Genomic DNA, 22356 nt, shown 5'->3' on the forward strand with positions numbered 1-22356 from the left:
AAATATTATACAACTACTATAACTATGAATAGGGGCTTCTCACTGATCTTGGTCAGCTGACTATGATGTAGTTCTTGGATAACAAAATTTGGATATTTGATTTTATTCCTTCTAAAAAACTGCTAATATTTTAATGCATGTATCTGGAGAATGGAATTCAAAATGCCCAAATAATTTGTTTTCTTGAACAGCTTATTCTGCCTATTTTGTCTTCACAGACTGCTATGGAACTTTGTGGCAATTTCAAAATGTCAGCACACATCCATCCGGGGAAGTATTCTCTCAAGCAAAGGAAGAAAAAGCTAAACACATGTGGTTGACATCTTCAGGGAACATTTTGACAAATATGTTCTTTTACTGTTTCTTTGTATGCCCACTTACCATCTGTTAAGTGGTAAATAGTATTTTATTTAACTCAGTATAGTTGTAAGAACTAGATAAAAGGATTACAGTGTCTGGAATATAGTCAGTGTCTTTTGCTATTAACAAAATCAATAATAACAACAATGTGGTGGTTAATTGTTGTCAACATAATTAAATTTAGAATCACAGTGGAAGAACATTTTCAAATCTAGTACTATCAGCATTTGACAATGACTGATATAATATGAATAGGATGTGAAATAGCAATTTAACTTTTCCCCTGACCAAATCTGCCAATCAAAATTTTGCTACTTTTATAGTTGTAGAGACATCATTAGTGGGACTTTGATTTGTACCTAATTTTCACAGAAATGTACTCAATATTTTGCAAGAACATTTTATAGTTTAGTACAAATATCTGATCTTGGCACATAATGAGTATTCATTTAATATTTAATTAATTGATCTATCAGACAACTTCAGATTCACAAAGTGCACTAATTGGTTATTCAATTGAGTATCAGAACACAACGTTAGTACAGAACATACAGATATAGCCTCCCGTCATCTTGCAAAGAAGGATATTCAGAAAGATTACTCAAAGTGAGAAATGAAATATGGTTGCCAGAGGAAGTCTAAGATTAATATTATATTTATTGATCTGAAAAAGTACTTGATTTTTTTAAAAGGTCCAGAAATAATGTTTCCATTTTCAAGTTGAATCACTTCAGCATGAGATTCTACTCTTTCTTGAAAATTTATTTCACTTGCCTGAGATTAGACATTTTGTGTAGCTTGAAAAACTCTACTCACATAATTTTCACCCTTCATATGTAAAAGTTTGGGAAATCTCTCTCTCTCTCTCTCTCTCTCTCTCTCTCTCTCTCTCTCTCTCTCTCTCTCCCCATATATATATATATAAATCACAAGAATTATACTATCTTCATTCACCTCAAATATTCTGAGCACAATAGCTTTCCATCAACTAAAAGTAAGAAAGTAAAAGCAAATGCATGTGACAAGTTTGGAGTTGGGAATAAAATTTTCCTGCTAAACAAACCCAAATTACTGTTCTCTAATGTGGAAAAAAAACTATGCAGCCTCTTCCAAAGAAGGTACATTCTAAATAAGTAAAATTAATTCCGTATTATCTTACTTCAACTCTACCGATTATTCAAATGACATTTTAAAAAAAAGAACGTTTAACTGGGAGAAATAATGAGGGTGAGTGATCAGTTCAAAATTATAAATAATTTCACTAAAAAAATTTTAAATTAGTGCCAGAAAAAATACAGTGTTGTTGAAAGAGATGAAAAATGTGTAAGTTTCTCTGGAAACTTACAATTTCCCTAGAAACTCATAGATAATTTAACTTTATCTTAATTTGGAAAACAATCAGGTGAGTGACTTGCTTGTGCCTATCAACCTTGTGGTTTACTTATCAAAGTTAGCCACAATTCTTATTGAGAAAGGTGATTAAAACATCATTATTTTATAAAAAAAAAAAAAAAAAAACCTATTAGGACATCTAACATAGGTATCTTATCCCTAATTTGGTGAAATTTGCCATTTTCATTCAAAATCAGAGGCATACCTTAATATATACATATTTTACCAGATCATGAAGTCAACTAGAGTATTCCACAGAACTTTCAAAAGCATAATATGCATATTGTAAATTTATCGCTGCCTCAGAAGTTTACAAATACATTGAATTAAAAATGGTGTTACAGATATTTTACATTTTAAACAAAAATATCCATCTCTTATAACCATGTCCAATTATCTGTTGTCTGCTTCCTAATGCTAATGAAATGTAACCCCCTATCTCCTTTTCCTAGACCCATGACTTCTCTGCTATGATAAACATATCTCCTCAAATTGTAAGTCAAATAAACCCGTCTTTCTTCAATTGTTTTTTGTCAAATATTTTGTCAAATCAATTAGAAAAATAACTAATATCTCTATAGTGCTCAACTATAGTATATTGCACTCAACTTATGGGGTCACCCATTTAAATTATATTATTCGTTGAAAATTTGTACTTGGAAATTTTTATGTTTTGGTTTACTGTAATCAAACACACATTTAAGCTGTCCACAACTGCTCAAATTAGACATAATAAAGATTTTCCCTTAATTTAATATATTCATTTTGGGCAAATAAGTATCACTTTTTGAGTTCCTGTTTCTATGTAGCTCTATTCTTTTTAGCTGAATATATTTGATATTAACGTGAAACCACAGCATGACAAACCTCTGGGAAAGCAAAGTTTTCAATCTCTCATTGTTTCAGTGTCTACAAGGGTAGTTTAGTGCATAACACATATTCAAAATCTGTAGATTAGTACATAAACATATCCAAAATCTGTAGATTAATGAAAAAATTAGCATCACATGAATCTTGAGTGCTATTTGGTGTACTTCAATATACTAAATACCCTAAAAGAGACACATTGTATTTCATTAAAATAATGAACATTTTTAAAAAATTTATCATAAACTAACCAAAATATTGCTATGATTTTTCAATTATTTTAATGTCTTCAAAAACTTAGTGAGACGAACCATTAGGTTCCCAAATATTCTATTGTTTTGCATTTTGTTCAGTAAAATAATGGTTATTCTTCTCAAGTTTATAAAAATGCAAATCCATATGACTAATATTTCTGGATAGAGTTTTAGTATATTTTTAAAATAAAGCTTAGAGTTGAAACATAAATTATATATAAACTGGTCATTGCACATGAGTTTTATTTCTTCCGAGTGAAATTTAGAGTGAGGGATACTCATGTAAGAGATGGGACTGTTGTAATTTGATAACAGAGAACAACCAAATTAGGTTTGAATACAAATAATGAAGCCAGATTTCTTATTTTTGCAATGCCTTAATAGACATTTTTTCTCTCTCAAATAAATTCAAGAAAAACATATTAACCCATTAATATGTAGATTATTTTCAAATTCATCACATTGAATTGGATAATGTTAATTTCATATTTTTCAGTTTCTCTAAAGGATAAAATATTGTAATGTATTAATATTATAGAATATATTTCCTAAAAGACATCCTGTAGTATCATCTGGGCCAGAAGATTATGATACTAACACAAAGCCACTAAATGGTATAAATACAACACTTAAGATGGATATATAGCAAATTATGGCTGAAGAAGATTTTTTTAAAGAAATTGCCAAGCATAAAACTAATTTCTTTTTAAGCCATTGAGAAAACTAATGCAAAAAAAAAAAAAAATCTACTTTTCACTCTACTATGGTGGAAATTTCCAATAATGAAAACATCGGCGATAACTACTGGGGTTGGGGAGATACCTCAGTGGACAAGTTGACAAGGCAAGGACTTGAGTCCCCATCTCATAAAACACATAATGCCAGGGACTGAAGCACATGCCTGTAATTGCCATGCTCTTCTGGCAAAATGGGAAGTAGAGACAGAGAATCCCTGAACGTTTATGGGTCAGATCCTCTAGCAACAAGAGACTGATTGCCTCAAACAAGATAGGAAACAAATGCTGACACCCCACACTGTCCTCTGACCTCCATATGCAGACCAAGAAGGAATGCATCCTCATCCAGGCACACACACATACACACTACACTCTCACACACTATATGTGTGCATATGTGTACATTCATATGCATTTATAAATATAAATCCTAATCAGACATTTGCCCAACCCCAAACTCTACATTTCAGTGAATTTTTAAACAGTTGAGATGGCCCTTCTGAGGCACTGGAGTGACTTCTTAAACTAGCTATGTAATGTTTTTATTTGTGATTTAATTAGAATAAAATGATTTCATTTAAAACAAATATCTATAAACACCACTAATAGCATTTTGGTAGCATGCCATAGATTACAGTTTTTTATTATTTCTGAAAATATAGTGAGCACTTTTAGATAGCTATCACTGTCATTGCTATCATTTGGGTTACAATAGGGATAGATCTATTTGTGTGATTTATCTGTCTAATTTGTAAGGATCCATATTGTTTCATTTGAGTGTTGTACTCACGGTTAGATTCTGCTAATAAAGCATCTGGTTACAAATTAGCTAAGGTCCATGAGTTCCCGTGATTTGAAATTCATGAAGAAGTTATGTATCTATCTATTGCTTGCCTTTTTTCACTATAAAGATGCTCATTCTAGTTGAAACTCTAAAAAAACGACACCCTAGGACAGCTTAACATTTGCATTAACACTCTCCCTTGGATGACCTCCACTCCTATACAAATCCAACAGACAGAAAGCAAGGATAGGCATGTTAACACTCTAGTTCTCAAATTTTCTGGTTGCTCATTTTACCACTTCCATGCTTGTATACATACCTAAGCAATTAATAGAGGTGGGATGCATCATACCCACAACTGTGTCAAATCACAAACACCCTACACACTGTTATATGACTGTATACCTTAATGCAAATGGCAAGTTAGTAAGACTCTAAAACTCATTAAAATTAATGGTCACTACCCTAATGAATTCTCTAGTCTATTCAGTAGTAAATTTAATGTGGGCAAAACCAATATGAAATACTGTTTATGGTCTGGCTTTTTTTTTTCCATATAAGACCAAGATAAGACATGTCAAGTTCTCGGCAATCTAATTTAGAAGGAGCATATTGGCTACTTACTAACCACTGGGCTTCATGCTAAGTGATTTACATTTAGATTTCAAAAGAACTGTAAAGGACATGTATACTCACAGTGAGGAAATCAAAGTATGTAATTTGATCAAAGCATCTCTATTACCATGAACGATAGCAAGGATTTGCACTCAAACTTTGTGTTTTTGCTTCCACTTGAAGGAAAATAACTCAAAGGGATAAAGAAACTTGTTTTGCAGACAAGGCCTCACAACAAATTGTGTGAACTTAAGTTCACAAATCCATTGTGCTTTATACACTCTGTAAAACTGCTTTTTCCTCTTAAAGTGATGTTTCATATCTTTCCCAATCTTACTTGTACTGGTAGTTTGGGCCTGGGCTTCATGTATTAAAAAGCCTCTGAGGCAAAAAGTTTCCTTAGTTCAACAATTCTGGTCAAATTGAATGTGCCAAATGAGATTTCACTACTCATATCACTGATGATGTATTCCAAAGAATTTCCTTTCATGCATAAAGCTGTGACAATTTTTTTCCTGCTCTTTTGTTTTGTTTATGTTTTAATTTATTTATTTTTATTCATTTTACATACCAACTACAGTTACCGCTCCCTCTCCTCTTCCTGATCCCTGCTCCTCTCCCAACTCACCCCATCCACTCCTCAGAAAGGGTAAGGCCTGCCATGGGGAGTTAACAAGGCCTGGCACCTTTAGTTGAGGCAAGACCAAGCTCACCCCCCTGCATCAAGCCTGAATAAAGCATCCCACCATATGGAATGAACTTCAAAAAGCCAGCTCGTGCACCAGGGATAGATCCTGGTCCCACCGCCAGGGATCCCACAAATAGACCAGGCAAAAGAACTGTCACCCACTTGCAGTGATCCTTGTTCGGTCTACTGTCTGTAAGCTCGCACAAGTTCTGGTCATCAGTCTCCATTGGTTTCCCTGTCAGGATCTTGACCTCCCTTGCTCCTATAATCCCTCTTCCCTCTCTTCACCTGGGCTTGGCCTGGTGCTTGGATGTGGGTTTCTGGCATCCCCTGTAATCAGATTGGTGACTACCCTAACTGTCATTATAGAACCTTCATCCAGTGACTGATGGAAGCAGAGGTCTTCCTGCTCTTAAAAAAAAAAATGTTTGCTGTATTGTTTTCTTTGATAACTGGCATCTGAATGACAGAATGAAGAGTCTACAGTGAAGACAAGAAGAGAAATTAAGCAGTCTGTCCACAGTATCATTCAAATATAAAGGTCTCTTGTTAGATAAACTTTCACTACACACACCCTTAATTTTTCTTTGCCTAGGAACATGGAAACATTGCTTTCCAAGTTGGATAAACAGACACATGAAACATTTATACATGCAAAAATCGGAAACATCCTCATCAAGGAAAGCAATACCGCTTTGTGTTTCCTAGGGAAGCAAAAATAATAGGAAGGCTTCAGTCCTTTCTTCCTCAAAGCTGCCATGCCTACACCAATACAAAGACATATTTAGACTCGCCTCAACAGTTGGCCCTGGGTCTCACCATTAACTAGTCAGTTACAGAGAAGTTGTTCTTTCACATCTATTCCTTAACCTGTATAATATTGCTTTATATCAGCTGGATTGTAAGATAGGTAAATGGTTTAACAGAGTTTTCAAATGTATACTGCATGACAATATTTTAATCCATAATAGAATGTAAATGAAGTAGTATCTGACTTCTAATATTGAAATTAATGTAACAAACCACCAGTTAAATTCCATTTTTCCCCAAACTAAAGATTAAGTTTGTTTTTTCTTTTTGTTTGTTTAGTTTTTTCAGCAAAAAAGTTATTACTTTTATTTATTTTTATTGTTTTAATTAAGAAATTTTTTATTAATTCCACATTCCAACTAGAGATCGCCCCCTCATTACTCCCACTGCCCCTCCAGGCTTCCCCCCAAGCTCACCCCCCATCCCCTCCTCTGAAAATTTATGGCCTCCCATGAGGAGTCATCAAAGTCAAGCACATTCAGCTGAGGCAGGTCTAAGCAGTTCCCCCTGCATCACAGCTGTGCAAGGTGTCCCACCATAGGCAATGAGTTCCAAAAAGCAAGTTCATGCACAAGGGGTGGATTCTATTCCCACTGTCAGGGGCCCCTCAAACAGACCAAGCTACACAATTATCTTGCCCATGCAGGGGGCCCAGCCCAGTCCCATGCAGGCTCCACAACTGTCAGTCCAAAGTTCATGAGTTCCCAGTGGCTTGGAGTTTAACTGTATGTTTCCCCATAACGGTCTTGATGTCCCTTGCTCATAGAATCCCTTTTCCCTCTCTTTGAGTGGATTTCCGGAGGATAGCTAGACTACAACCTATAGCTCTAGAGAAGCTACGTAACAAGGAGGACCCTAAGAGAGATTCATGGATTGCCTGGGAAGGGGACCCTAAGAGAGATTCATGGATTGCCTGGGAAGGGGAAATAGACCAAATCTCCTGAGTAAACTGGGGGCAGGGGGCAATGGAGGGTAGGGGATGGGAGCATGAGGGAATGGGATAGTTGAGCTGTAGTGGGGGCAGAGTGGGAGAGCGATGGGGGAGATATTTTGATAGAGGGAGACATCATGGGGATAGGGAGAAACCTGGTACAAGGGAAGTTCCTATGAATCTACAGGGATGACCCCAGCTTAGACTACTAGCAGTGGTGGAGGGGGTGCCTGAGCTGGCTTACCCCAGTGATCAGATTGATGAATGCCCTAACTGTCATCACAGAGCCTTCATCTAGTAACTGATGGAAACAGATGTTTGTTTAGTTTTTAAGACATGGTCTTGGTATTTAGCACACATAAGCCTTGAATTTGTAACCCAGCCTCAGCTTCCCAAATATTAGGATTGCAAGTATATGCAACCATGGTCAGCTTAAAGTTGATGCTTTTTATTTGTTTTTTTAGGAATAGCATCACACTCCATAGCCCAGGCTGGTCTTAAGCCTGGATCAGGTTTCTAAGTACTAGAGGTGCTAGGGTGATTCTGATCTATTAAGCTCTTTTTCTCTTTCCATCTCTCCAGGTACTGTCCAGTATCTTACATGCAAGAAACTAGGAAGGACTGACAGTATTTCCTAAGAAAAGTGAATAGCTCAACACCATAGAATGGTTTTGTTGATGAGAAAAAATGTGCCTATCATTGTGAACCCACTGTTTTAATACATTACTCCTTGTACTGAACCAGGTAAGTACATGAATGTGCCAAATACTTTAATATACTACATGCCTAAAGGTAGTTCTAGTAGATTTTCTCTTCCTTCCACTTAATTGCTTTTCTGCAAATACAGACATAGTTTCAAGCCTTGTAACCATTCTGATCACTTCTTCAAACAGGTCATTTGTTTTAAGTGATGCTCAACAGTGATGATTCACTTCATCCACTGCCAACAGGTTTTGGATCAGAACAAGTCACCGAAAGTAAGTTTTAGAATGTACCCATAAGGAAGTTAATGACTGATGGAAGCAGATGCAGAGATCCACAACCAATCACTATACAGAGCTCCAGGAGTCCAGTCAAAGAGAGAGAAGAGGGATTCTATGAGTAAGTACATCAGGATCATGATGGGGAAACATGCAGGGATGACCAAACCAAATTAGAGGGAACTCATGAAAGTTGGATCAATTGCTGTGGAGCCTACATGGGACTGGACTAGGTCCTCTGCATGGCAAGACAATTGTGTAGCTTGATCTGCTTGGGAGGCCCCCTCGTGGTAGGATCAGAATCCATCTCTGGTAATTGAGCAAGCTTTGTGGAGCTCACTACCTCGTGAAGCCTTGAGGCAGGAGGAAGGACTTGGATGGCCTCTACTGAATGTGCCTTTCCCATAGGAGGCCTTGCCTTCTTGTGGGTGGGAGTGGGGCCTAGGTTGGGAGGAAGAGGCTGGGGGGCAGGAGGAGGGAAGAGGGGGATCTTTGATTGGTGTGTAAAATGAATGAAAAAATTTTCTTAATAACAAAAAAAGTAAAAATTTTTTAAAAAAGAAAGTACCGATAAGAAAAGCTTTCCCAGTCCTTTTCTTATGACTAGTGAAAGCAGCATTTGAAATGAGTTTCTGAGCTCCAGTTGTCATACAGTTTAACTTGCTTTTACCACAGACTGAGTTTTTCTACTTTGTATTTTTAACTCTAAAATAATAGTTTTCTTCATCTTTCCTATGTGATAGTGAAAAAGTATTATCACTGATCCAGTCCAATGTACTGATTAGCCTAAATACTTTTTAAAAAATAGTTCAATTACAAAAAAATATTTAAGAAAAAAGGAGAATAAGTGATAAAAAGAATGAGAAGAGAGAAGAAAAGGAGGAAGGAAAAAAGTTGGGTAGAGGAAAAGAGTGAGAAGGGGAAGAAGAGAAGAAATAATTTGATGAAAAGGAAGAAGAGGGTATAAGAGAGACAGAGGGTAGGAGGAATGAAGGTCCACAAACTAATCCCTGTAATTCCAGGGATCTCAATCTTTGTTTTTCTTAGGTTTGTTCTTTATTTACTTGGCATATTATTCACTGTGAGGAACTAATTTTTGTATTATATTTTGTGTGCTTTCAGTAATAAACTAGAACATAACACTTCATATCATTCTCACCTCATCTCTAGATTCCTTATTCTAAAGTAACTCATGGTGAAATATTAATAATCTAGAAGTTATTAAGATATTATGACTGAGGATATGGCTCACTAGACTGCGTTTAGTAATAATAAATAGTAAACTTTTGGAATATTTAAATTCTAAATAATGTTTCTATGAGATCTAAAATAAGACTTGTCTAGGGAAAATACAAACATGCAATTCTCAAACATCAACTCTGTTCATGCTAATTGCCCAATAAACATGAAGGTGATCATCAAATTCAAGAAGTATGTGAATGTTTAATGCTGTAGCAGTGTCCACATTTGCATGTAACTTGAGAAGTTATTTGTGAGTGTTGGCAGAATAGTGCAATGGTATCCTTTTTGCCCTACTCATGTGGGCGTGAAGAATTGGGGGATAGTCCTCTGAAATGTTCAGTGGTACCCAGCAGTGATGCCTGGGGAAAAGCTGGGAAGTCATCTCTGGCAGAAATCCTTTCTGGGTAAGTCAGAATTTAAGCCAACAATTAAGTAGTCTGAAAGAACATACATATAGAGAAGACACTACCTAGGCAACAGAAATGAATAATGCCCCTACCCCCAAATAAACAATAATAATTCCATCAACATCTATTGCCTAATAAAAATGATAAAATAAATGTTCACAGAACACTTTTTTTTCTATTCTAACACCCTATTAACTAACATCAGTTTGCAATTTTCAACCATTAGTATCATCATCTTTAAGTTTGTCTGAATTTTCAACACATTTTAATCCCTAGATAATAAAATGGAAATGCTTTAAAATGCACTCAGCAGGCTCCATGATGACATTTCTAATTTTTCCAGACTAAATTGTTGTCCTGATGTGGTGACAATCAGTGGAAAAATTAGACAGGAAAAGTGTATTCACATTTATACCTCCATTTCTGTGCTACTTTTTAATAACAGGGTGATAGTCATTATAGCTAAGGTATGGAATCTGCCTTGGTGCACATTAGTGGGCTGATGGCTAAAGAGCACTTTTGAGCCATAAAGGAGAGATTTTCATCATTGTAACAAAATCAACGAATCTAGAGGTCATTATGTCAAATGAAACAAGCTACACAAGTAAAGACAACACCATTCTTTCCCTCCTACACATACATGTAAGTTATAAACAACTCACCTGAAAATGAGTAAGAATTACAAGATGTTTGGAAGGGTATACAGAGGTAAAATAAAAGATTGGTTGGGACTTTTCAGTATTTACCTCATGAATATATGAATGTCACATTGAAATCCATTAACATGTATGTACAATTAACCTTGTACTAAACATTTTGAGTTTTGAACCAAACATAGTGACTATGAATTAGACAGTGAAGATCTTTAACTCAAATCTCCATTATTGTTATTTGTTTATATAATTATCAGAAAGTCCTATCGTAAGTACAGGCTCTGCATGGCAGTGTGTCAGCTGACTTGACAACATTTTAATGATTCTGTGCTACCAAGAAAACTTATTGATACTTTTTATTCCCCAAGAGCATCACTGACATTTTTTTAGCATGAATTAGCATCTTTATATCATTAGATAGGAATAAGAACCCATGAAAACAAAAAAGGAGTGAGGTGTAAACAGCATTTCACAACTAATCAAAGAAGGTACTTTGGCACCTTGTTTTTTTTATAAAAAAGCAAAACTGTGAAAATTACAAGTGCTAGCTATTTATCCACATGCCATATATTCATACATAATGAGGTTGGTACTACTATAAGGGAAATCCATCTATTCAGCAAACCACTGAGTACCTGTTTTATACTAGGCACTCGAATGGGTGCGGGGTGGGGGAGGAATTTAGAACCCTAGCTAAGGTCAGGAAAATTATTAAAGTGTAAAATTATTGTAAACAACATATAGAGTATGATATATGTGTTTTTCTACAGAAAACTCAACTCAAAATTAAATTCCTTACTGAAATTTGGCTGCACTGCACAAAGAATGCAATAATGGACTATTTATAAGTATATTGCATTTTTACATGCAATACAGGTTATATTTCAGAGAAATTAATATTTATCCAACTCACAAGAATAGAAGTGATGTACTTTTACAATATTAATTTGCGTTGTTACATGCATTTTCTTTAGGGTAATGGTGAGATAGCTCAGCAGGTGATAATTTTATTTTCTTTGGATACCGAAGTTTGAATGTGGCTGCAGTGATCAAATTGTGTCAAGTGATAGAATCTAAAGTTAGTTAGATATATATGCTTTATTAAATTCCATCCTGAAAATTTTTATTATTACTCACAACTTGGCTTGTGGTCTATTGGATAACGTTGAGGACTTCAACTGAACTCTTTCATGTGATTGCAAATAGCTGTGTGTCAGGAGGCACTTGAACTGATCTCAAATGACTGGTGTCAAAAATTTATGGTGGCTTTCTTTGAAAAGCCTGAGGACATAAATTCTTTATATAGTGGTAGTGATTTCAAAGAAAACCAAGAAGGAAGTCTGTACATTGCCTGGTTGTTTAATCCTATACGATATCAACTACTGTGATGGCTGAGGCAGGAGGATTCAAAGTCTAAGCTCAGCCTTTGCAGTTTAGCAAGAGGCCGGCCTGGACTGCAGAGTGATTTCCAGGAAAGGCGCAAAGTTACACAGAGAAACACTGCTCGAAAAACCAAAAAAATAAATAAATAAATAAATAAAATAAAAGGTAAATGAGACTTGCGATCTCAGTGATGGAGTGTTTGCCCAGCATGAATCCCAGGCACTTGGAAGAAGTTGAGGAGAGTAGTCCCCACTTTAAGCTTTCTTAAAGAAAGCAGCTGTGAGGCCACTGTTGCATGACAGCAAATCTTACTTACAATCTGAATGATAAGAAATTAGGGAATGCCCCTTACTCATAGAATCCCTCTTCTTTCTCTTCCACTGGACTCATGGAGCTTCAAGATCATGATGGGGGAAACCTACAGAGACAACCAAACCAAACTAGAAGGCACTCATGAATTTAGACCAACACCTGTGGAGCCTCCATGGGACTGGACTAGGACCTCTGCATAATCAGGACAGTTGTGTAGCTTGATCTGCTTAATGGGTCCCCAGGCAATAGGATCAGGATCCATCCCTGGTGCATGAGCTAGCTTTTTGGAGTCCACTACCTATGGTGGGACACCTAACACAGCCTTGAGACAGGGGTCAGGGCTTGGGCCTGCCTCTACTGAATGTTCCAGGCTCTACTGACTCCCCATGGGAGGCCTTACCTTCTTATAGAAGGGAATAGGGGGTGGGTTTGCAGGGGAGGCTGGAGGGGCAGGAGGAGAAAAGAGGGGGATCTGTGACTGGTATGTAAAATGAATAAAAACATTTCTTAATAAAAAAGAATTCAGGGGAGTCATTAGTCGGGGTTACCAATGAAATCACTTTGTCTGAGCCCTAAAAAGGTGAATACCATCTTCCCTGTTTTATATGCACACATGTGCCAAATTTTGGAAAAGTACTGAGGTGAAAGACCTCTTAAATTTTCTCAGAACAAATAGGGTACTGTCTGGACTGACTCATTTAAGAGGAAAGACATTTCTCTTCTGACTCACCATATCTTCTTTTCCTCTGTAGTGCTGAAAGACTAGTTTGCCTTGCCCTTCAAGAACACTGCCTTTATGTTCTGTTCACCTGTTTTATATTATGAATCACAAAGCCTAGAAATTCTAGGTATAGTTTTTATGTATCACATATCACTGTTAATACTAATTCCTGTGGTCTACAGAGAAAATAAATCACAGGAAATACAAGTGCAATTACTTAATATTAAAGCTGAATCCCAGGTCTCCTGTGCTTCCTCTGAAAGCACAGATAACATGTATTTTCTAGAAGGAACATTTTGTGATAGTTTCCCAAGGACTAGTTGATATAGTGCTGTCAGGTTTACGCATAAAGTAACTGGGTAATTTGAAGACAAAGTGCTTTAGAAAAATAGTTTATCTTTTCATAATTGATATATCACATAAAAGCGTCTAGAATTCTTTATACTTTTGAAGAAAGGGAACAGTCAACTAAGCAAAAGAGGACAGCGATAAGAACATCAGAATAAATGGAGAGATTTTTGAGACCAATTGATCAGGAAGTACACGGAATTATCCCATCCTAGTGAAAGATGGGGATAGAGGTGCATAGAGAGATGGTTATCGATCATGAGTTCTCAACCTGTGGGTCTGGCGGCTTATCTAAGACCACTGGAGAGCACAGTTATTTACATTATGATTCCTAACAGTAGCAAAATGACAGTTATGAAGTAGCAATGAAAATAATTTTATGTTTTGAGGTCACCACACTATGAGGAATTGTATTAAAGGGTCACAACACTAGGAAGGTTGAGAACCACTGTTATAGATAAATGGATGATAGACGGTGAGGTAGGTAGACAAGTAAGTAGATAGATAGAAGAGAGCATGTACTGGCATTTTCATTTACAAAAGATCTCAAAGAGGCTTTCTGAAGGGTCATGTAACGGAACAACAGACATCACATTGGAGAGTTTCCACACAATCCAGTACACTTGAATCATCTTTATTCAAGGATTTTCGGATCAGAGTCTAGCTTTACTCTGTAAACATCTATATCACTCCACTATTACATGGAAAAACTATAAGGCATCATGACTCATATGTCTACTATTCAGATTCTTGTTTGTAATCAAAGATATTTCTGAAATCGTCAGAAAAATCTACAACACAAAGAGTAATTCCTTAGTATGTGAATATTCAAACCTGCATCTTCAATATCCTGTTTGTGTTATAGAATATTTTGCATGTATTTATCAAAATAATTTCTATTGTTTTTTCCTCAAAATACTTTATTCTAGTTAATATGTTACTATAGGTAATCTGTGTATTATAGAACATTGAATGAGTATATGCAAAATTATCTATGAAAAATAAATCTTTTCATCCTATCATATTCCCTATTGACTTAAATTTCCTCTCAGAATAAGGATTTTTTTCAATTTTGTTCTTTATGGTTAGCAGTTCTGTGAAAGTACAGAAAAATGGTTCATATAGAATCCAAATATGAAGAACCATACATGTTTTTTTTCACATAAAATCAACTTAGAGCTGATTACTCTTAAGCAACAATCTTAGAGCTGATTAATCATTAGCAACAAAGCATGCCTTTCATTTTAATAGATGTATAATAGTCTGTTGTGTGAATATATCATTATGTACATTATTAAATTACTTATTGATTATTGGTGCCAATTTAGACTAAAACAACTGAAGTTTGTAAAAATACAAATGTGATGATTAGTTTCTCATGGAGCATATCTTAAATTAACCTCTCCGTCATGGTGTGGAAGCCTTTCATTTCTGAAATCTGAAATGAATCCCCATCATCTACTTTATCATGTTCTTGACTAAAACATATCACTTATTGGGTTTGTGTTTTGTTTTTAAGCAAGTATTAGCATTCTCTCTGTTAAAATTAGAACATCAAATTCTCCACCAGGCTTCCCCCATAATAGAAAAGGTAGTGTGATCATTTATCAATGTACTTTAGAGACATTATTTGTAATTTTCTGTCACTTTGAGTTATGATTACATGAGTATCTGTGCATGCTTCATCCTCTTTGCTGAACTGAAAATCCATGGAAGATTTTGATATATATATATAATACTATTAAAAAGACTTGCATATATTTGCTTTTAACAAATATATGTTCTATGAATGTATACCCAAAGCATTAGACCATTGGATCCTCTTAAATTATAATGGTATATAGAACTCTAATTTAATAGCTGTGTGCTATATTCCTGGCTTTAAAATTACTATTAGGTATATATAAATTAATTATTCAAATGCATTTAAGATTTTGAATCTGAAAATTGGAATAAAATACATGGACAGACTGTGTCACTGGATTGTTGAAAGAGTCAAATAAAACTGGGATTTTTTTACATGAAAAATTTCAGCATTAGAGGGATGAAAAAGGAAAGATTGTGGTGTGCCTTGATAGAATATTATTTAGCTAACATTTGCAATGGGCAAGACCCTGGGTTTGATGTTCATCATGTGCTCCAATGTAGAAGGACCATGAATTTCTCTAGAAAAGGAAAAATCAAAGAAGTCCCTGCCTAAACATTGTATTATTCAGAATTACCACACATCAATATATTTCCAAATAAACTATCAATTTACAAATGAAAACTTCCAGAGTTAGAGAAATGTCAATTAAACTGAAAGCTTATTTTACAGTTGTACTACTCTAAATATGAATAAAAGCCTATACAGTGAAATGCATGCTGTAATGCTACTTGATAACAAGAAGTCTGTTATATCTGAATTAGTTAAACTGTCAAAAACTCTGATGTAAACTTGCCCAAGTCAATTCACTAATTTCCCAATAAATTATCACTACATATTGCAATATTGTTTGTGTTCCAATGATAGATTATCGAAGATTTTTAAGTCTTCTCTTTTCTAAGTGATTCTATGGCTTTTAAGAAGTATTTGCTGCCTTTTCCAGTATTATTTTATGCTTAATAAGTGTACTTTGTTGCCCTAGGAAAACTATTACAATAATATTTAGATCATATATGTCCTATAGGTCAACACAAACAAAAGATTGAAAAGTTGCATATGCAAAAGCATTTCAGTACACTGTTAGCAACAAAAAATAGTTATGTTAACTTACAAAGTGTGGTTCAGTCTTTCCCTTCTATTGCTATATTTTCAATACAACAAATCAATAACTCCCAAACATTACATATTTTATTGAAATTACTCTTTCCAAATAGATTCTACATAAGTATAAAGCTAATTCATTCTTATTATTATTATGAATCTGACTATGCGTTCTATATAACAAATAATTATAAGTCTACACAGTTTGGCAATTTTTATAAAATCATGCTGAGCTATATTCCTTACTGTGTATCTTTATGTCTACTGCCCCTTGACTATAAAAACATTAGATAGAGCAATGATAGAATGTTAAAGATGAGAGATGTTCACTGAAGAACCAGAAAAACTGAAAAAATAACTTTAGAAATAAGCATCATCATAGCATAATTCGAAATAGTACAATCCATATTGAAAACATATTTTGCTATTGAACAAGTGGCAGACATATAAATGAGTATGTCAGTGTAAATATACGGTCCTTTATCAATCTGGTGAAGTTGAGGCTTCTCAAAAATACCTACACTGGTGAGGAACATTTTAGGCATGCAAAAGCTGATAATTTAACTGAGAGGTGTTGCCAAGTATCACAACATATTTTTGTGTAGAGGAAATCACATACCTTCTGTGTGCACAGCTGAGACATAGGTCCAGTTATATCTCTTCACTATGTCCACCATGGCTCGTGCCTGCTGGGCATCTGAAGGTACAACCCTCATGAAATACTTGAATAGAGTCTTGTCACTCAGATCCATGCTGGTTGCAGAGTAAGCAATCTGAGGTATGTTGAAAAGTTGGAGCAAATTCTGGACTTGTATGGCCACAGAGCTGGAGCCAGGACCGATGACTCCTACTATGGGTTTCTTGGAGCGGAAGGAAGAAGAGCCATCCACACAGCGTACCAAGCCCTCTTCCTCTTCTGCAGAGATGAGTGAATCCCTTATAAATTCAATGCTTTGCTCTAGGGCCACAGCTGAATGCCAGCAGGAATCTCTTATCTCACAGCCAAGTGTGATGTTGGGCAAGAGATTGGGGTCTGAGTTGATCCTTTCCAAGGTATGCAGCATGGCCTCCACTCTCTGAATGCCATACTGCTCACGGACTGCCCCACATTTCCTCTCATGAACTTTGTCCACAGTTGGTTGGTGGTGGACAGAAAAGAGAGCTCCAATAATGATGTCACCTGGCATGTGAGCCACCACCCTCCTCTCACTGGACTGTGCACTCCCTCGGACATCTTCTTTTAAAAGTAGGACTGACAGGATCAACAGAAGGACCATTTTAGGAAAGGAATTCAAGCTAATAAAGACATCATGGTGGAAGAAACTCAGATTTCCAATAGGTGCAATCAAATGATCTCTTGTGTTGAACAACACATTGAGAAATTAGGCAGCAATTTAGATATGTACTCTAAGAAATAACAAGGTCCCCAGATAGTGTCTAGTTAAATACATCCATATGATCATGATCTTCATTACCTGAAAAAAATAATGAGAAGCATGAGTTTTAATAGCATACATACTAGTTCAGGGACACTCTGAACATTCACGTTAATGGAAAAACAGAGGGATTTGATATTATAGACCAAAAGAGCAGAACTGAACATTGTGGTGATTTTTTGTGTTTGTTTCACTTTGTCACCAGGTCTAACAGCTTCCTGGCCTTGCTTGACTTCGTTACTTTAATCCTTTTCTTTTGCTCACGTGGATTACAGAAAACCAAATGGGATATACATTAGACAGACCTGTAAAAAACAGCATCCTAGTACTCAAACCACTCTATAAACTAAATATCCTTAAAACACCAATCCCTAAAACTTTTGAAGATTGGTGAGTAATAGCTGGGTGGTGGGATTGTATCTAGTTTTCATTTGTATTTTCACTTAAATCAGACTTTAATTTCTTTCCAGTTTCACCACTGAACATTTATTAATTATTCAACTATAACAGTAGTCTTGTTTAAAGGGTTTGGATGTAGCTTAGTGGTAGAGTACTTGAATAGTCTACACAAGACCTTGAATTCTATCCCCATCATCCCCACGGCCAACCAAACAAAACATTAAAATCATGTACAGTTCCTGCCTAGATGCAATGTAAAATGTTGAAAAAGGAGCCTAGGGTATATAAGCATTATGGACATTTAATATATAATCAATATATCAAGGATGAACGAGGAGAAGTTTTGAACATTACAAACCAAAATGCTGTAAGCAAGTGGGAGTAAGAGGCATACAAGTTTAGGGGAAAAAAATTACAAGTTCTGATGTTAAGAATTATTAGCAAAGTGCTAACCATCACAGATTAAGAATTTTCCAATTTAATGAATTTTAATGATATGTACTAGGTTGGCCTCATGGTCATCAACATAAAATACCATAATTTCAAATATTTTAAATTGAATAGGTCTATATGTATTCCCAACAGAATCTCTTTTGTTACTGTAGTTCAAATGAGATTCTGTGGTTAGGTGGTGAAGACAGACAATTCTCTGGCATTCTGCATGGTACTCCAGAGATTTTTCAAAGATATTTTGTAGTCTTACAATAAAATTCGTAGTAATTAGCCCCCTATGCCTGGTTTGGAAATATAAATCCCACAATGATATGGCTCAACTATCCTTCCAAGGAGAAAAACTTGGTGTAGCTACCACCATAGTAATTTATTCCAGTTTAAACACCTAGGATGAAGATTAATCCACCCCAATTTCCAACAGCAAATTCTGCATTAATGGGAAAAAAACTGACAGATTATTGGTTATTTTTGTTTAATTGGATTATGTAATCGATTTACTTTGGATGGCACCATCACTGCCAACCAGAATCTTAAATTGATTGAAAATGATTAACACACAAGGACTGCCTTTCAACAGAGGTGATATGCCTTTAGGAGTTTATGCAGTTATCTTGCCTCTTTTAAAATAATGATGATCTTAAACTTTATCAGATTTTCAAAAACTCTAGTTTGAGCACATAATGAATATAACTTGAATTACATTTCTAACCACGCCTACCCTCATTGCTTTGTTTCCTTCAACTGTTTCCATAGCAACAGAAAAAGAACACTTTAAATAGTAACAAACACTAAAATTAAATTTTCACCAATAGCTACATGTTACAGAATAATGAGGTGTTTAGATATACAAATGTGAGTGTGTGCATCATGTGTATCCTATTTCTAATTTAGTATTTTAGACAAAAGTAAATTGAACAAAAATGTTTGTCAATCACCTCATTGTGAAATTGTCCAAACACTCTCTCACTCTCAAGATGTCTGTTCAGTTTCCTATGTTGAAAGACATGCAATTTGTCTTGATTCTTATGGTCATTAAATGGAGAATGAGTAAGCAAACCCAATGATGAAACATTGCTTGTTTTTATACAAGAATATGAGGCTTCATGGTCTATGAAACAGTCAGGGTCTACGCTGATGTCCGTAACCCATGGTGCCACCAAAGGCCACAAGGATGTCCTGGGTCTAGGCTACAATCTGTGACCAGGTTCCTGTCTGAGGGCCATGCTGCCACCAAAGGCACACAGATCTGAGTGGCCTTTGCTGATACCTGGGGTCAGGTGTTATTGAGGCTAGGGTTGCTGCAGAGGGCCATGTCTGGGTTGGTGGCCCTACTGAAGCCAAGGTCTATGTTGATGTCTGAGGCTCCTAATAACATTGAAGTTAATGCCAATGCATTGGGTCTGGGCCACCACCTGGGGCTATGTTCGTTCTGACAACCATGCTACCATGGAAGCCATGCCAATCTGAGTGGCCTGCACTGCCACCTGGGGTCATGGTGACATCCAAGCCCAGGCTGCTAACAGGAAACATGTCTGGGTCCCTGGTCCTACCACAGCTGGCTTCTGATGTCTGTGCCTCATGGTACCATCAAAAGTCACATGGATGCCCAGGGTCTTGGTCATATTCTGTGGCTATGTTGGTGTTTGAGGGCCATCCACAACTGGGCCATTCTGATCTGGGTATGGCCTGTTCTGCCACATGGGGCCATGGTGTCCTCTGAGCCAGGGTCTGTGTTGATGTCTGTGGCTCCTGCAGCCACAAGATGCTCAGTGGATGCCTGTGATCTGGACAGCCACCTGAGACCATGTTGGTGTCTGAGGGCCTGGCTGCCACCAGGGCTATGGTGACATCCTGTCCCCAGCTGCTGCTGAAAGCATGTCTGAGCCCGTGTTCCTGCATCAGCTAGGTGTTCTGCGATGGTGTTCATGGCACATGATACCACAGGGAGTAATAGGAACCAGGCATGTTAAACTCCAAGGGCTATGCAGAGCTGCCCTGGCCCTGTGATAGCTGACCTTGACCCTGGATGGACACTGCAAGAGTAGACCTGGCCCCACCCCTTACCACAGTGTGGAAGAGCTGACCTGATGACATGGGTCTAGGAGAGCTGACTCTGCCCCTCACCAGAGAGGGTGGTTCCAGTGGTCTGGATTGACCAGCTCAGCCTTGGGTTGTCCCACCCTGACAGCTACCCAATCTATGACCTGCCAGAGTGCATGAAGGAACTGTTCCTATGGAATGATACCCATAAGCTCTCCATGACGTGGGTCAATAGCTAAATATTGGAGAGGAGTTTCGGTGAAGGTCCAGTGATGATGGTGTGCCAAAGGCCACAAACCAGACCAATGACTCATTGCAATGAAAGATTTGTGAGTTGGGCTGATTAGACAAAAGGGCATACTGCATGACATACCATGGCTCCCAGTGTCACTAGAATGAATGAAGAAGTGTTGGAAAGACTGAGGAGTGAGGTGGATTTTTTGTTTATTTGTTTATTTTAAATTATTTTGGGGGGCATGCTGCAGGGGTGAGGGACAGATATGGAGGGACTGGGAGTTGAGCAGGATAGGGGTGCATGATGTGAAACTCCCAAAGAATCAATAAAGAATTATGTTTAAAAATGACTATTAGGCTAGAAGTGACCTATCAACAATGTGAAGCTGAGCCTTCAATCCACTGTGGAAGAGTTGTCTTAGCAAAGCCATAGATGATGTATATATATATATATATATATATATATATATATACATACACATATTTACATACTCCTGTCTCCACTTTATATGTGAAATTAATTATTCGACTCTTTTAAATGGGAGGCACCCAGGCAGTGGGACCAGATCTTGTGCTCATTGCATGAGTTGGCTGTTTGAAACCTGGGGCCTATGCAGGATTGTTTGGCTCGGCCTGGGAGGAGGGGACTAGACCTACCTGGACTGAGTCTACCAGGTTGACCTCAGTCTGTGGGGAAGGCTTTGCCCTGGAGGAGATGGGAATGGGGGGGGGGTTGGGGGGAAGGTGAGGGGGACGGGAGGGGGGAGAACAAGGGAATCCGTGGCTGATATGTAGAACTGAATTGTATTGCAAAATAAATTAATAATAAAAAAAAAAAATGATTTTTTATTTTGGTTTTTTCAGACAAGGTTTCTCTGTGTAGTTTTGGTGCCTGTCCTAGATCTCAATCTCTAGGCCAGGCTGGTCTCGCACTCAAAGAGATCAGCCTGGCTCTACCTCCCGAGTGCTGGGATGAAAGGCGTGTGCCACCACCACCTGGCCTCAGACAAAATTTAACTAGTAGGTAGGAGATATGTGAAAAGGTTATGAAATGATGTAAATTAATAGTTAACATTGTCTTTCTTAAAGTATTCATTGCATCCAATTGTTTCAATGTATGTTTTTATATTATACCTCTCTTCACAATTGAATGTTTAAGGTTAAAAAGGGTATATATGCTCCTGATACTCATAGACTTTACAAGTCAATACTCTAAGCAATGGTATTTGTGGACACTTAATGAGTACAAAGAATGCTAAGAAAAATGAAAAGAAGATGTTCATGTTGAAAGATGGCTAGAACCTAAAGACTGAGTGATGGAAGCATGGCATTAGCTTGGATCTCCTGATATTTAATGTGAGTTGCTACTAAATGCCATTCTGAAATTGCAATCAAATGCTAGGCAAAATTCAAGTTTAGGAGCAATCAGGCAGCAGGATATTGTGGATAACAGATCCAAGAAATCTGATTAGAAGACTCTTAGTAATCTAGATAGAATAAGAGTGACCCAGACATGACTGATAACAGTAAAAATAGAAAGAAGTGGACAGAGATAGAAATTCCA

The 22356-nt window shown here is 36.7% G+C and overlaps 1 protein-coding gene across 3 annotated transcripts in view; it reads right to left on the bottom strand.

The window, feature by feature from the left end:
• Grm5 (glutamate metabotropic receptor 5) overlaps nucleotides 1-22356 on the bottom strand; it is a 473853-nt gene that overhangs the window by 436948 nt on the left and 14549 nt on the right. For all 3 annotated transcript variants that reach the window (XM_052760517.1, XM_052760518.1, XM_052760516.1), the window contains exon 3: nucleotides 16850-17705. In XM_052760517.1, coding sequence (XP_052616477.1) covers nucleotides 16850-17507 — 658 coding nt within the window. In that variant the 5' untranslated portion in view covers nucleotides 17508-17705. The remainder of the gene's footprint in view (nucleotides 1-16849; nucleotides 17706-22356) is intronic.

This window comes from Peromyscus californicus, unplaced genomic scaffold (genome assembly GCF_007827085.1).
Source record: "Peromyscus californicus insignis strain IS unplaced genomic scaffold, ASM782708v3 Scaffold_4__1_contigs__length_199733344, whole genome shotgun sequence".
NCBI classification, from domain to species: domain Eukaryota; kingdom Metazoa; phylum Chordata; class Mammalia; order Rodentia; family Cricetidae; genus Peromyscus; species Peromyscus californicus.